Here is a 16,700-nt window from a genome sequence, read left to right as displayed (position 1 = left end):
ACTGCGAGCAAAAAATACCCCCAAAAAAGTGTTGCGTCTGCACTAAGCAAGGGAGGAGGAGAGATACGCGTTTTTATTGTCCCACGTGCCCATCCCACCCTGGCCTTCATAATTACCCCTGCTTTGAAATTTACCATACAGTTTTACATTATTAATTTTATTTCACATATAAAAAACGCCAAAAGGGGGTGTGAGTGGGGGGTTGTTCTTTTTAGGGAATCAGTTTTACTTTTATTAGTCCGTCTCCCCAGTTTTTCCTGCTTGAAACAAAAAAAAAACGGTCCTAAAAGTGTCAAATTTGGTGAAAAAAATGAAATCACATTTATATTTCACTCGCATTATAATTATTTTAAAAAATAAAAATGTAGCGTCAGAATGCCCAGTACACCCCTAGATAAATTAACTAAGGGGTCTTGATGTCAAAATTGGGTCACTTGTGAGGGGCATTTTATTATTTTGGCAGTTTATTATCTCTACTAGTGTGCAATGGGGCCTGTAAATTATTCATTTGCGCCATAAAATCAAACGGGTGCTCCATACACTATAGGCCTAGCCATGCGCCCTCTAAGAACATTGGGGCTACAATGGGTATGTTTCTGAGCAAAGGACAAACAGTGGTATCCATTTTGGGGTGCAAGTCTTTATTCATATATGTGCTGTACAAAAAAAATCGCTTTTAAAATGACAGAATTACCAAAAGAATTAAAATCGTATTTTTTTTTATGCTGCTTGGCTTAGATTCATTCAAAAACCGTGAAGTCAAAAAAGACATCGTACCCCTAGATAAATTCGTTAAGGGGTCTAGTTTTCAAAATGGGGTCACTTGTGGGGGCTCTCCATCGTTTTGGTCACCCAAGGGCTCTACAAGTGTTCAATAGGGCCTAAATCTCCTTCAAGCAAAATTTCTGTTCCAAAAGTCACCGGTTGCTCTTTATATTTTGGGCCCCATTGTGCATACAGACGTAAGATTTGGGCCACAATGGGTATGTTTCTGAGCAAAGGACAAACAGGGGTATCCATTTTGGGGTGCAAGTCTTTATTCATATATGTGCTGTACAAAAAAAATCACTTTTAAAATGACAGAATTGCCAAAAAATGAAAATTGTAATTTTTTTCTTCTGCTTGGCTTAGATTCATTCAAAAACCGTGAAGTCAAAAAAGACATCGTACCCCTAGATAAATTCGTTAAGGGGTTCAGTTTTCAAAATGGGGTCACTTATGGGGGTTCTCCATCGTTTTGGTCACTCAAGGGCTCTACAGGTGTACAATAGGGCCTAAATCTCATTCAAGCAAAATTTCTGTTCCAAAAGTCACCGGTTGCTCTTTTCATTTTGGGCCCCATTGTGCATTCAGACATAAGATTAGGGCCACAATGGGTATATTTCTGAAAACAGGACAAACAGGGGTATCCATTTTGGGGTGCAAGTCTTTATTCATATATGTGCAGTACAAAAAAACGCTTTTAAAATGACAGAATTACCAAAAAAATGAAAATTGTAATTTTTTCCTTCTGCTTGGCTTAGATTCATTCAGAAACCGTGAAGTCAAAAAAGACATCGTACCCCTAGATAAATTCGTTAAGGGGTCTAGTTTTCAAAATGGAGTCACTTGTGGGGGTTCTCTATCGTTTTAGTCACTCAAGGGCTCTACAAGTGTACAATAGGGCCTAAATCTCCTCCAAGCAAAATTTCTGTTCCAAAAGTCACCGCTTGCTCTTTTCATTTTGGGCCCCATTGTGCATACAGACGTAATACTAGGGCCACAATGGGTACGTTTCTGGGCACGGGACAAACAGGGGTATCCATTCTGGGGTGCAAGTCTTTATTCATATATGTGCAGTACAAAAAAAACGCTTTTAAAATGACAGAATTACCAAAAAAATGAAAATCGTAATTTTTTCCTTCTGCTTGGCTTAGATTCATTCATAAACCGTGAAGTCAAAAAAGACATCGCACCCCTAGATAAATTCGTTAAGGGGTCTAGTTTTTAAAATGGGGTCACTTGTGGGTGTTCTCCATCGTTTTGGTCACTCAATGGCTCTACAAGTGTACAATAGGGCCTAAATCTCATTCAAGCAAAATTTCTGTTCCAAAAGTCACCGGTTGCTCTTTTCCTTTTGGGCCCCATTGTGCATACAGACGTAATACTAGGGCCACAATGGGTATGTTTCTGAGCACGGGGCAAACAGGGGTATCCATTCTGGGGTGCAAATCCTGATTTTCATGTGTACTATAGAAAAAAGTCCTGTCTTTAAAATGACACATTTGCAAAAATATGAAATTTTAGTTTTTCTCTTCTAAATTGCATTGACTCCTGAAAAAAAAACCGTGGGGTCAAAATACTCATGGCACCCCTCAGTGAATACGTTAAGGGGTGTAGTTTTTAAAATGGGGTCACTTGTGGGGGTATCTATCATTTTGACTCCTATGAGCCTTTCCAATCTTGGCTTAGTGTAGGAAAACAAAGTGTTCCTCAAAATGCTGAAAAGTAATGTTAAATTTGTACGTCTCCTAAATGGTTAAAAAAAAAAAGAATGTTTTTCCAATGTGTGCCCAAAATAAAGTAAACGGATGGAAATATATATCTTAGCAAAGATTTCTATATTATGTTTGCACATTTTTGAGATATTGCAGTTGGAAATGTGAAAAAATGACGATTTTTTCAAAATTTTCCCAATTTTAGCGCTTTTAATAAATAAACACAAATTCTATCGGTCTATTTTTTCCGCCTAAATGAAGTACAACATGTGGTGAAAAAACAATGTCAGAATCACTTGGATATGCAATGTGGTGTTTTTCCATGTTAAAGTGACACATGTCAGATTTGCAAAATTTGGTAATTAAGGCGCAAACAGGCTTGGTCACTAACGGGTTAAAGTAATATATAGTAAGCAGAATCTAAGAATCCACAAGTTCATATCATTTTATAAATGTAATTTCTAATCAATTTTAAGCCTTTACTGATATCTGATACTTTCCCTCTTCTCAGGTGACAAAGGGTTCAAGCTGTGCTGTGTTTGGCTTGGGAGGGGTTGGTTTTTCAGCAATAGCAGGATGCAAAGATGCAGGAGCTTCACGAATTATTGGAGTGGGATCACATAAGGAGAAGTTTCCAAAAGCCATGGCAATGGGGGCCACTGAGTGCGTAAACACAAAGGATCATGAGAAACCCATTCATGAGGTCATTTGTGAGATGACTAATGGAGGAGTGGATTTTTCCATTGAATGTGCAGGACATATTCCGACCATGGTAAGAGGAAAATATCATGATGTGGTATGAAACAGTTGTAAAATATATCCTATTCGTGGAATCATAGAGTTGGAAGGGACCTCCAGGGTCATCGGGTCAATCCCCTGCTCCATGCAGGATTCACTAAATCATCCCAGAGAAATGTCTATTCAGTCTCTGTCTGAAGACTTCCATTGAAGGAGAACTCACCACCTCCCGTGGTAACCTATTCAACTCATTGATCACCCTTACTGTCAGAAAGCTTTTTCTAATAGCTAATCTGTCTCCTTCCTTTTCCGTTTCATCCCCTTGCTTCTAGTCTTTTCTTGTACAAATGAGAATAGGGCTGATCTCTCAGAACTGTGACAGCCCTTCAGATCTTTGTAGACAGCTATTATGTCTCCTCTCAGCCTTCTTTTTTGCAAGCTTCCGAGACCCTTAACCATTCCTCATAGGGTATCCTTGGCAGACCACTCACCATCTTGTTAATTCTTCGCTGAACTTGCTTCAGTTTGTCAGTTTGGACACAGTATTCCAGATAAAGGCTGGCCAAGGAAGAGTAGAGGGGGATATTTACCTCATGTGATCTAGACTCTATGCTTCTCTTAATACATCCCAGAATTGTGTTTGCCTTTTTGGCTGCTGCATCACATTGTTGACTCATGTTCAGTGTATGATCTATTTGTATACCCAAGTCTTTTTCACATGTGCTGCTGCTTAGCCCAGTTCCTCCCATTCTGTGTATGTTTTTTTTCTCTCCTCTTTGCAGTTCTCCTTGTTAAATACCATTATGTTAGTTGCCACCCGCTGTTCAAGCTTATCTAGATCTTTTTGAATCCTCTTTCTTCTCCAGTGTTGGGGTGCCTTCACACCTGCAATAAAATCGAGAGACGTGAGTGTCAACACGCTGAGATATAGACAGGCGGGTGCTCTGACTATCCAGCGACATACTGTCTTCCCCCGGCTCTGTTTCCGAGCGCAAAGCGTCTGCCTTTATGCTTTGCAGGGAACTTCTCAAGATGCATAGCAGAGGAATGGTGACGCTAATGATTGCAGCATCGCCGCTCACCACCTGGGTAGACTCCTCAAATTTTCCAAGGACCTGGCAGATGGCTGCCAACCAGGGCCACTCTTCTGTAAATAATTGAGGAGGCTGACTCCCACTGCGCCGCGCAAGTTGGAGTTGGTATTCCACTATAGCTCTACGCTGCTCATAGAGTCTGGCCAACATGTGGAGCGTAGAGTTCCACTGTGTGGACACGTCGCACAGCAGTCGGTGCACTGGCAGATTAAACCGATGTTGCAGTGTCCGCAGGGTGGCAGCGTGCGTGTGGGATTTGCGGAAATGTGCGCAGAGCTGGCGCACCTTTCCGAGCAGGTCTGACAAGTGGGGGTAGCTTTTCAGAAAGCGCTGAACCACCAAATTAAAGACATGGGCCAGGCATGGCACGTGCGTGAGGCTGCCGAGCTGCAGAGCCACCACCAGCTTACGGCCGTTGTCACACACGACCATGCCCGGTTGGAGGCTTAGCGGCGCAAGCCAGTGGTCGGTCTGCTCTGTCAGACCCTGCAGCAGTTTGTGGGCCGTGTGCCTCTTCTCTCCTAAGCTGAGTAGTTTCAGCACGGCCTGCTGACGCTTGCCCACCGCTGTGCTGCCACGCCGTGTGACACCGACTGCTGGCGACGTGCTGCTGACACATCTTGATTGCGAGACAGAGGTTGCGTTGGAGGAGGAGGAGGAGGAGGAAGGTGCTTTAGTGGAGGAAGCATACACCGCCGCAGATACCACCACCGAGCTGGGGCCCGCAATTCTGGGGGTGGGTAGGACGTGAGCGGTCCCAGGCTCTGACTCTGTCCCAGCCTCCACTAAATTCACCCAATGTGCCGTCAGGGAGATATAGTGGCCCTGCCCGCCTGTGCTTGTCCACGTGTCCGTTGTTAAGTGGACCTTGGCAGTAACCGCGTTGGTGAGGGCGCGTACAATGTTGCGGGAGACGTGGTCGTGCAGGGCTGGGACGGCACATCGGGAAAAGTAGTGGCGACTGGGAACCGAGTAGCGCGGGGCAGCCGCCGCCATCATGCTTTTGAAAGCCTCCGTTTCCACAAGCCTATACGGCAGCATCTCTAGGCTGATCAATTTTGCAATGTGCACGTTTAACGCTTGAGCGTGCGTGTGCGTGGCGTCGTAGTTGCGCTTGCGCTCAAACTGTGGCACTAGCGACGTCTGGACGCTGCGCTGAGAGACATTGCTGGATGGGGCCGAGGACAGCGGAGGTGAGGGTGTGGGTGCAGGCCAGGAGACGGTAGTGCCTGTGTCCTCAGAGGGGGGTTGGATCTCAGTGGCAGGTTGGGGCACAGGGGGAGAGGCAGTGGTGCAAACCGGAGGCGGTGAACGGGCATCGTCCCACCTTGTGGGGTGCTTGGCCATCATATGCCTGCGCATGCTGTTGGTGGTGCCTCCCCAGCTGATCTTGGCGCGACAAAGGTTGCACACCACTGTTCGTCGGTCGTCAGGCGTCTCTGTGAAAAACTGCCACACCGTAGAGCACCTTGACCTCTGCAGGGTGGCATGGCGCGAGGGGGCGCTTTGGGAAACAGTTGGTGGATTATTCGGTCTGGCCCTGCCTCTACCCCTGGCCACCGCACTGGCTCGGCCTGTGCCCACACCCTCACTTGGCCCTCCGCGTCCTCGGCCGCGTCCACATCCTCTAGGCCTACCCCTACCCCTCAGGATGCTGTATTACCAGTGATTTGATTTCCCAGGCAGGAAAGAAATTGGCGCAAGGCTGCACTCAACCGTAGCTGGTTGCGTCTGATTTTTGTACGTTGTCCACACAGCACACACGTACACAGAGACCTTAGGACTGACACAGGCAGGCCAAATATAATTTTTTTCCTTTTTAGCTTAGGGAAGACCCCACTGCGTATATTCAATGAACAAGAAGTTTAATATCTGTGGTGTGGCCCTCAAAAAGTGTCACACAACTATAGTGTAGCAGAGTTATTAACTCTAGCAGAGTAGGTATTTGCCAGTCAGGAAAGACAATGGCGCTAGGCTGCAGTAAAGCGTAGCTGGTTGCGTCTGATTTTTGTACGTTGTACACGCAGCACACACGTACACGGAGACCTTAGGACTGACACAGGCAGGCCAAATATAATTTTTTTCCTTTTTAGCTTAGGGAAGACCCCACTGCGTATATTCAATGAACAAGAAGTTTAATATCTGTGGTGTGGCCCTCAAAAAGTGTCACACAACTATAGTGTAGCAGAGTTATTAACTCTAGCAGAGCAGGTATTTGCCAGTCAGGAAAGACAATGGCGCAAGCCTGCAGTAAAGCGTAGCTGGTTGCGTCTGATTTTTGTACGTTGTACACGCAGCACACACGTACACGGAGACCTTATGACTGACACAGACAGGCCAAATATAATTTTTTTCCTTTTTAGCTTAGGGAAGACCCCACTGCGTATATTCAATGAACAAGAAGTTTAATATCTGTGGTGTGGCCCTCAAAAAGTGTCACACAACTATAGTGTAGCAGAGTTATTAACTCTAGCAGAGAAGGTATTTGCCAGTCAGGAAAGACAATGGCGCTAGGCTGCAGTAAAGCGTAGCTGGTTGCGTCTGATTTTTGTACGTTGTACACGCAGCACACACGTACACGGAGACCTTAGGACTGACACAGGCAGGCCAAATATAATTTTTTTCCTTTTTAGCTTAGGGAAGACCCCACTGCGTATATTCAATGAACAAGAAGTTTAATATCTGTGGTGTGGCCCTCAAAAAGTGTCACACAACTATAGTGTAGCAGAGTTATTAACTCTAGCAGAGCAGGTATTTGCCAGTCAGGAAAGACAATGGCGCTAGGCTGCAGTAAAGCGTAGCTGGTTGCGTCTGATTTTTGTACGTTGTACACGCAGCACACACGTACACGGAGACCTTAGGACTGACACAGGCAGGCCAAATATAATTTTTTTCCTTTTTAGCTTAGGGAAGACCCCACTGCGTATATTCAATGAACAAGAAGTTTAATATCTGTGGTGTGGCCCTCAAAAAGTGTCACACAACTATAGTGTAGCAGAGTTATTAACTCTAGCAGAGCAGGTATTTGCCAGTCAGGAAAGACAATGGCGCAAGCCTGCAGTAAAGCGTAGCTGGTTGCGTCTGATTTTTGTACGTTGTACACGCAGCACACACGTACACGGAGACCTTAGGACTGACACAGGCAGGCCAAATATAATTTTTTTCCTTTTTAGCAAAGGGAAGACCCCACTGCGTGTATTCAATGAATAATAAATGTCTTCTGGCCCTGCCTACACAATTCTATCCCTGTAGTATTAATGCCGGGTGCAATGCTCTGCACAGCCGGTTTTGAGGAAAAAAAAAAAAATATGCAACACTGCTAACAGCAGCCTGGACAGTACTGCACACGGATAGAAGTGGCCCTAGAAAGGACCGTTGGGGTTCTTGAAGCCTACACTAACTCCTAACACTCTCCCTGCCTAACCCCCACTTCTGTCCCTATTGCAGGGCGCAATGCTCTGCAGATCCAATTTTGGACTAAAAAAAAAAAAAAAATACTGTGCTAACACAGTACTGCACACTAGTAGATGTGGCCCTGAGAAGGGCCGTTGGGGTTCTTGAAGCCTACACTGACTCCTAACGCTCTCCCTACAGCAGCACCAGCAGCAGCACTTTCCCTCAGCTAAGTCACAAGGCATGTGTGGCGAGCCGCGGGAGGGGCCGATTTTTATACTCGGGTGACATCAGATCTCCCCAGCCACTCACAGCAGGGGGGTGGTATAGGGCTTGAACGTCACAGGGGGAAGTTGTAATGCCTTCCCTGTCTTTCAATTGGCCAATAAAGCGCGCTAACGTCTCAGAGAGGAAACTGAAAGTAACCGGAACACCGCGTGGTACTCGTTACGAGTAACGAGCATCCCGAACACCCTAATATTCGCACGAATATCAAGCTCGGACGAGTACGTTCGCTCATCTCTAATTCTTACCCAAACAGTCCGATAGTCGTAACTCCATACAAGTGAACATTTCTATAAGGTCAAATATATTCTTACAAACCTAATAACACATTCTAACTTCTTTTTAGATGACTGCTCTTCAAAGTACATACCCTTCCAATAGTGTTGCTGTTTTGCTGGGTGTTTTATCACCCCAGGACACCCTTTCTTTGCATCCAGGTTTGCTTCTCACCGGGCGCACACTGAAAGGATCTGTATATGGAGGTAGGAGATTTGTAAAAAATCAATAAGTCATGCTTACAAGAACATTTCATATTTTTAGTTGTGTTTCTTGGATAAAGGGGGTTGTCTTGTCATAGACAACATCTTTCATGTAGGAGCTGTAGCAGCAATGGGCTGTTTTTGCTAGAAAGCCATGGCCAACTGAAAAGGGATCCACATATAGTTGCAAGAAAAAGCAAAATAACTAGAGATGAGCGAACGTACTCGTCCGAGCTTGATACTCATTCGAGTATTAGCGTGTTGGAGATGCTCGTTACTAGAGGCGAGCACCACGCGATGTTCGAGTTACTTTCACTTTCATCTCTGAGACGTTAGCACGCTTTTCTGGCCAATAGAAAGACAGGGAAGGCATTACAACTTCCCCCTGCGACGTTCAAGCCCTATACCACCCCCCTGCAGTGAGTGGCTGGCGAGATCAGGTGTCACCCGAGTATATAAATCAGCCCCTCCCGCGGCTCGCCACAGATGCATTCTGACATAGTTCAGGGAAAGTGCTGTCTTGCTGGAGTTGCTATAGGGAGAGTGTTAGGAGTTATTTTAGGCTTCAAGAACCCCAACGGTCCTTCTTAGGGCCACATCTGACCGTGTGCAGTACTGTTGAGGCTGCTTTTTGCAGTGTTGCACATTTTTTTTTTTGTATATCGGCCGTGCAGAGCATTGCGTCCTCAGTCTGCAGTAATTTTACATAGTATAGGGCCAGTAGTGCTGAGGCAGGGACAGTGAAAAAGGTGAAAGACATATACTGTCTATATAGGCAGTGGGCTTTTCCAAAAAAATTTGGGAAAAAACATTCTATTTGGGCTGCCTGTGACCGTCCTGAGTGTACTGCGTCTCTGCTGGGGGTAGTAGTCCTAATTAATACACAGCCAGCTAAGTGTTACAGCAGGCTTGCGCAAAATTCTTTCCTGGCTCTGCGTTGGCTGTTACATCACCGCTGTCATCCTGTCCAGAGGGAAACAGTCTGCAGTAATTTTACATAGTCCAGGGCCAGTAGTGGTGAGGCAGGGACAGTGAAAGAGATATACTGCCTATATAGGCAGTGGGCTTTTCCAAAAAAATTTGGGAAAAAACTTTCTATTTGGGCTGCCTGTGACCGCCCTCAGTTTACTGCGTCTGTGCTGGGGGTAGTCGTCCTAATTAATACGCAGCCAGCTAAGTGTTACAGCAGGCTTGCGCAGAATTCTTTCCTGGCTCTGCTGTGCGTTCCGTAAGCGAAGTCAGCCTCCAACCACAGGCCAATAAGCGGCACATTTAATTACAGCGTTCTTTTTCTGCACTACTGGTAATACACCATGCTGAGGGGTAGGGGTAGGCCTAGAGGACGCGGGCGAGGATGCGGAGGCCCAAGTCAGGGTGTGGGCGAGGGCCGAGCTCCTGATCCAGGTGTATCGCAGCCGACTGCTGCGGGATTAGGAGAGAGGCACGTTTCTGGCGTCCCCACATTCATCTCACAATTAATGGGTCCACGCGGTAGACCTTTATTAGAAAATGAGCAGCGTGAGCAGGTCCTGTCGTGGATGGCAGAAAGTGCATCCAGCAATCTATCGACCACCCAGAGTTCTGCACCGTCCACTGCTGCAACTCTGAATCCTCTGGCTGCTGCTCCTCCTTCCTCCCAGCCTCCTCACTCCATTACAATGACACATTCTGAGGAGCAGGCAGACTCCCAGGAACTGTTCTCGGGCCCCTGCCCAGAATGGGCAGCAATGGTTCCGAATCCTCTCCCACTGGAGGAGTTTGTCGTGACCGATGCCCAACCTTTGGAAAGTTCCCGGGGTCCGGGGGATGAGACTGGGGACTTCCGGCAACTGTCTCAAGAGCTTTCAGTGGGTGAGGAGGACGATGACGATGAGAAACAGTTGTCTATCACTCAGGTAGTAGTAATTGGAGTAAGTCCGAGGGAGGAGCGCACAGAGGATTCGGAGGAAGAGCAGCATGACGATGAGGTGACTGACCCCACCTGGTTTGCTACGCCTACTGAGGACAGGTCTTCAGAGGGGGAGGCAAGTGCAGCAGCAGGGCAGGTTGGAAGAGGCAGTGCGGTGCCAGGGGTAGAGGCAGGGCCAGACCGAATAATCCACCAACTGTTTCCCAAAGCGCCCCCTCGCGCCATGCCACCCTGCAGAGGCCGAGGAGCTCAAAGGTCTGGCAGTTTTTCACTGAGAGTACAGACGACCGACGAACAGTGCTGTGCAACCTTTGTCGCGCCAAGATTAGCCGGGGAGCCACCACCACCAGCCTCACCACCACCAGCATGCACAGACATATGATGGCCAAGCACCCCACAAGGTGGGACGAAGGCCATTCACCGCCTCCGGTTTGCACCGCTGCCTCTCCCCCTGTGCCCCAACCTGCCACTGAGATCCAACCCCCCTCTCAGGACACAGTCTCCTGGCCTGCACCCACACCCTCACCTCCGCTGTCCTCGGCCCCATCCACCAATGTCTCTCAGCGCACCGTCCAGCCATCGCTAGCGCAAGTGTTGGAGTGCAAGCGCAAGTACGCCGCCACGCACCCGCATGCTCAAGCGTTAAACGTGCACATAGCCAAATTTATCAGCCTGGAGATGCTGCCGTATAGAGTTGTGGAAACGGAGGCTTTCAAAGGCATGATGGTGGCGGTGGCCCCGCGCTACTCAGTTCCCAGTCGCCACTACTTTTCCCGATGTGCCGTCCCAGCCCTGCACGACCACGTCTCCCGCAACATTGTACGCGCCCTCACCAACGCGGTTACTGCCAAGGTCCACTTAACAACTGACACGTGGACAAGCACAGGCGGGCAGGGTCACTATATCTCCCTGACGGCACATTGGGTGAATTTAGTGGAGGCTGGGACAGAGTCAGAGCCTGGGACCGCTCACGTCCTACCCACCCCCAGAATCGCGGGCCCCAGCTCGGTGGTGGTATCTGCGGCGGTGTATGTTTCTTCCACTAAACCACCCTCCTCCTCCTCCTACGCAACCTCTGTCTCGCAATCAAGATGTGTCAGCAGCAGCACGTTGACAGCAGTCGGTGTCGCGTGGCACGGCAGCACAGCGGTGGGCAAGCGTCAGCAGGCCGTGCTGAAACTACTCAGCTTAGGAGAGAAGAGGCACATGGCCCACGAACTGCTGCAGGGTCTGACAGAGCAGACCGACCGCTGGCTTGCGCCGCTGAGCCTCCAACCGGGCATGGTCGTGTGTGACAACGGCCGTAACCTGGTGGCGGCTCTGCAGCTTGGCAGCCTCACGCACGTGCCATGCCTGGCCCACGTCTTTAATTTGGTGGTTCAGCGCTTTCTGAAAAGCTACCCACGCTTGTCAGACCTGCTCGGAAAGGTGCACCAGCTCTGCGCACATTTCCGCAAGTCCCACACGGACGCTGCCACCCTGCGCACCCTGCAACATCGGTTTAATCTGCCAGTGCACCGACTGCTGTGCGAAGTGCCCACATGGTGTAACTCTACGCTCCACATGTTGGCCAGGCTCTATGAGCAGCGTAGAGCTATAGTGGAATACCAACTCCACCATGGGCGGCGCAGTGGGAGTCAGCCTCCTCAATTCTTTACAGAAGAGTGGGCCTGGTTGGCAGACATCTGCCAGGTCCTTGGAAACTTTGAGGAGTCTACCCAGGTGGTGAGCGGCGATGCTGCAATCATTAGCGTCACCATTCCTCTGCTATGCCTCTTGAGAAGTTCCCTGCAAAGCATAAAGGCAGACGCTTTGCGCTCGGAAACGGAGGCGGGGGAAGACAGTCTGTCGCTGGATAGTCAGAGCACCCTCCTGTTTATATCTCAGCGCGTTGAGGAGGAGGAGGAGCATGAGGAGGTGGAGGAGGGGGAAGAGACAGCTTGGCCCACTGCTGAGGGTACCCATGCTGCTTGCCTGTCATCCTTTCAGCGTGTATGGCCTGAGGAGGAGGAGGAGGATCCTGAAAGTGATCTTCCTAGTGAGGACAGCCATGTGTTGCGTACAGGTACCCTGGCACACATGGCTGACTTCATGTTAGGATGCCTTTCTCGTGAACCTCGCGTTACATGCATTCTGGCCACTACGGATTACTGGGTGTACACACTGCTCAACCCATGGTATAAGGAGAACCCTTCCACTCTCATACCCGAAGAGGAAAGGGGTTCGAGAGTGATGCTATACCACAGGACCCTGGCGGACAAACTGATGGTAAAATTCCCATCCAACAGCGCTAGTGGCCGAAGGCGCAGTTCCGAGGGCCAGGTAGCAGGGGAGGCGCGGAGATCAGGCAGCATGTACAGCACAGGCAGGGGAACACTCTCTAAGGCCTTTGACAGCTTTCTGGCTCCCCAGCAAGACTGTGTCACCGCTCCCCAGTCAAGGCTGAGTCGGCGGGAGCACTGTAAAAGGATGGTGAGGGAGTACGTAGCCGATCGCACGACCGTCCTCCGTGACGCCTCTGCCTCCTACAACTACTGGGTGTCGAAGCTGGACACGTGGCCTGAACTCGCGCTGTATGCCCTGGAGGTGCTTGCTTGTCCTGCGGCATGCGTCTTGTCAGAGAGGGTGTTTAGTGCGGCTGGGGGAATCATCACGGATAAGCGTACCCGCCTGTCAAACGACAGTGCCGACAGGCTTACACTCATCAAGATGAACAAAGCCTGGATTTCCCCAGACTTCTCTTCTCCACCAGCGGACAGCAGCGATACCTAAACAATACGTAGGCTGCACCCGCGGATGGAAGCATCGTTCTCTATCACCATCAAAAACGGGGACCTTTTAGCTTCATCAATCTGTGTATTCTATTAATCCTCCTCCTCCTGCTCCTCCTCCCGAAACCTCACGTAATCACGCCGAACGGGCAATTTTTCTTAGGCCCACAAGGCTCAGTCATATAATTTTTATAAACAATTTTTATACGTTTCAATTCTCATTAAAGCGTTGAAACTTGCACCTGAACCAATTTTTATTTTAACTGGGCTGCCTCCAGGCCTAGTTACAAATTAAGCCACATTAGCCAAAGCAATTAATGGGTTTCACCTGCCCTCTTGGTTGGGCATGGGCAATTTTTCTGAGGTACATTAGCACTGTTGGTACACCAATTTTTTTGGGCCCTCGCCTACAGTGTAATCCAATTAATTTTTTGCCCACCTGCATTAAAGCTGACGTTACATCAGCTGTGCTGGGCACTGCAATGGGATATATTTATGTACCGCCAGTGGCTTCCTGGGACCCACCCATGCTGTCGGTCCACATGGACTTCCCATTAGGGAGATGTACGTGCCTGTGTATACTTATAAAAAACTCGAGCCTGACTGGGGCATGCAGTTTGGGCCGAAGCCCACCTGTATTTAATCAGATGTTAGCTCTGCTGTCCAGGGCACTGCAATGGGATATATTTTTGTACCGCCAGTGGGTTCCAGGGAGCGACCCATGCTGTCGGTCCACATGGACCTCACATTAGGGAGTTGTACCTGCCTGTGTCTATGTATTAAAAACCTCGGTCTGACTGGGGCATGCAGTGTGGGCTGAAGCCCACCTGTATTTTATCTGACGTTACCTCAGCTGTGCAGGGCAATGCAATGGGATATATTTATGTACCGCCGGTGGCTTCCTGGCACCCACCCATGCTGTCGGTCCACACGGAGCTGTAACTGCATGTGTCCACTTCTAAAGAACCCCAGTCTGACTGGGGCATGCAGTGTGGGCCGAAGCCCACCTGCATTTAACATGACATTACCTCAGCTGTGATGGGCAATGCAATGGGATATATTTATGTACCGCCGGTGGGTTCCAGGGAGCCACCCATGCTGTGGGTCCACAGGGAGTTGTAACTGCATGTGTCTACTTCTAAAGAACCCCAGTCTGACTGGGGCATGCAGTGTGGGCCGAAGCCCACCTGCATTTAACATGACATTACATCAGCTGTGCTGGGCACTGCAATGGGGTATATTTATGTACCGCCGGTGGGTTCCAGGGAGCCACCCATGCTGTGGGTGCACACGGAATTCCCATTGCGGAGTTGTACCTGCCTGTGACAGTTTATAAAAAACCTCGGTCTGACTGGGGCATGCAGACACCTTGATAGAAAGATTAGTGTGTGGCACATAGGTTCCCCATTGCTATGCCCACATGTGCAGCTCCTGATGGAGGTGGCACAGGATTGGATTTCTCATTGCTTCTGTACAGCATTGTGGGCTATCGCCCCGCCCCTTTTAAAGAGGGTCGCTGCCTGGCCATGCCAACCCTCTGCAGTGTGTGCCTGCGGTTCCTCCTCATGGTAGACGCACTTATAAATAGACATGAGGGTGGTGTGGGCAGCTGAAGGCTGCGCAGGGACACTTTGGTGTGTGCTGTGGACACTGGGTCGTGCAGGGAAGGGGGGGTTGGGCAGCATGTAGCCCAGGAGAAGTGGCAGCGGAGTGTCATGCAGGCAGTGATTGTGCTTTGTTGGAGGTAGTGTGGTGCTTAGCTAAGGTATGCATTGCTAATGAGGGCTTTTCAGAAGTAAAAATTGTTGGGAGGGGGGGGCCCACTCTTGCCGCTATTGTGGCTTAATAGTGGGACCTGGGAACTTGAGATGCAGCCCAACATGTAGCCCCTCGCCTGCCCTATTCGTTGCTGTGTCGTTCCCATCACTTTCTTGAATTGCCCCGATTTTCACAAATGGAAACCTTAGCGAGCATCGGCGATATACAAAAATGCTCGGGTCGCCCATTGACTTCAATGGGGTTCGTTACTCGAAACGAACCCTCGAGCATCGCGATAATTTTGTCCCGAGTAACGAGCACCTGAGCATTTTGGTGCTCACTCATCTCTATCCAGGACCATTAGCACTGAATACAGAACTATTTTGTCCAGGAACATGCATAATGGCAGCTGGACAGCACTCATTTGGTGCTGTTCTGGATCTGGCACATGCTGAGGGTGGCTTCACAGGAGCGTGTTTTTGTGCATGCATTTCCCTATGGTGTGTTCACATGTCCGAGCTTTACAGGCGTGTGGCTGCAAAGATAGGACATGCGTGCACCATTGGGAATACAAGCATTGTTTTCAATGGAGCCGCGGCTGCTGCTGGCGGCTCCATTGCAAACAATTGTCTGCCGGCACCCCTGCATTCTTTTTCAGAGAAAGGGCTTTACATCTGAAAAAGAAAGATTTTAGTGTAAAAAAAAAAAAAAATATATATATATATATATATATATATATATATATATACTTACCTCTCCGCCGCTGCCATGACCCCTGCGGGGATGAAGAACGCATCTGCCGCATGCGGCAAATGTTTCCTTCATTCCTGCTAGTTAAAAGAATTCCCTGCTGCTACATCTGCCACATCTGTGACAGATGCAGCAGATGAATTCTTCAATTCTCTACCGCTGCTGTCACACATGTCGGCTGCGGTAGAGCATTGTGCTGCCGGCAATCCCCGCCTGCTGAAAGAGCTGATGTGCTCAGCCAATCACAGGCAGCTCTCGTCGAATGAATGGGTGCGCACCTATGTACGCGCAAAAACACGCTCGTGTGAAGCCACCTTGAACCTGAACTTTCACTTTTGCCATTGTTTAGCTTCCAGGACTGAACTAAACAAAGAAAAAAGACAGCAAAAGTGTAAATTAGCCCCTAGGTCACATGCACATGGCCAGGTCGAATTCCAGATTCCCACCCCACCACCACCACCTGAGTACCTGTCTTTTTTTTTTCCTCTTCTTCTGTGCTGCGGATGTGCTGGCCATCACACATGCACAGTACAGGGTTACCCACGCCGACGCAAATTGTAGGGCTCACTGCAGAAGGGCCGTGGGATGGATGGCGTCCATTGACTTCAAGGGAAGCCAATCGTGCGAGGCCCACACTAGAATAGAGCATGCTGTGTCCCATCCCACCCTTGCAAGCAGAAAATCACAATTTATTTCCGCTCGTGGGTAGGGAAAAGCGTGTTTGGGGGGGGGGGGATTTTGTATAGCATGCTATGGCAGGTATTTGCTGTGGAATCTGAGGGTGGAGGCTGGTCTTGGATTCCGCACTGCAAATACAGCCATGTGCATTGGGCGCTAGAGTTAATGTGTTCAGTAAGAAATGGAGCAAATATCCAGAGTGCAGAGAGCAACAGTGTCCCTCTGTTAATTGTCTTAAGTGTCTCCAAAATTTAATGAGTAAAAGACCTTTCACACGGGATGTATTAGGCCACTCACACAAATGCGGCTGGCAAAACACCTCAATTTTGATTGCAAATATAGATCCGCGCCACCACACAAATGAACCG

At 48.8% G+C, this 16,700-nt stretch overlaps 1 protein-coding gene and 1 long non-coding RNA gene across 4 annotated transcripts in view; one reads left to right on the top strand and one right to left on the bottom strand.

Moving 5' to 3' along the window:
* LOC136572941 (NADP-dependent alcohol dehydrogenase-like) overlaps positions 1-16,700 on the top strand; it is a 58,059-nt gene that overhangs the window by 33,738 nt on the left and 7,621 nt on the right. For 2 of the 3 annotated variants that reach the window (XM_066573983.1, XM_066573982.1), the window contains exons 6-7: positions 2,989-3,249; positions 8,334-8,469. In XM_066573983.1, coding sequence (XP_066430080.1) covers positions 2,989-3,249; positions 8,334-8,469 — 397 coding nt within the window. The remainder of the gene's footprint in view (positions 1-2,988; positions 3,250-8,333; positions 8,470-16,700) is intronic. The other variant, XR_010785830.1, reaches the window with a different exon arrangement.
* Positions 3,200-16,700, bottom strand: part of LOC136572944 (uncharacterized) — a 137,020-nt gene continuing 123,519 nt past the window's right edge. Inside the window, exons 3-4 of the long non-coding RNA XR_010785831.1 lie at positions 8,358-8,457; positions 3,200-4,100 (exon numbers count right to left, since the gene is read on the bottom strand). This is a non-coding gene — a long non-coding RNA (uncharacterized lncRNA). The remainder of the gene's footprint in view (positions 4,101-8,357; positions 8,458-16,700) is intronic.

The sequence above is a fragment of the Eleutherodactylus coqui genome, chromosome 7 (assembly GCF_035609145.1).
Source record: "Eleutherodactylus coqui strain aEleCoq1 chromosome 7, aEleCoq1.hap1, whole genome shotgun sequence".
NCBI lineage: Eukaryota > Metazoa > Chordata > Amphibia > Anura > Eleutherodactylidae > Eleutherodactylus > Eleutherodactylus coqui.
Note: the sequence above shows the minus strand (reverse complement) of the source record. Positions and strands in the feature narration are given on the sequence as shown.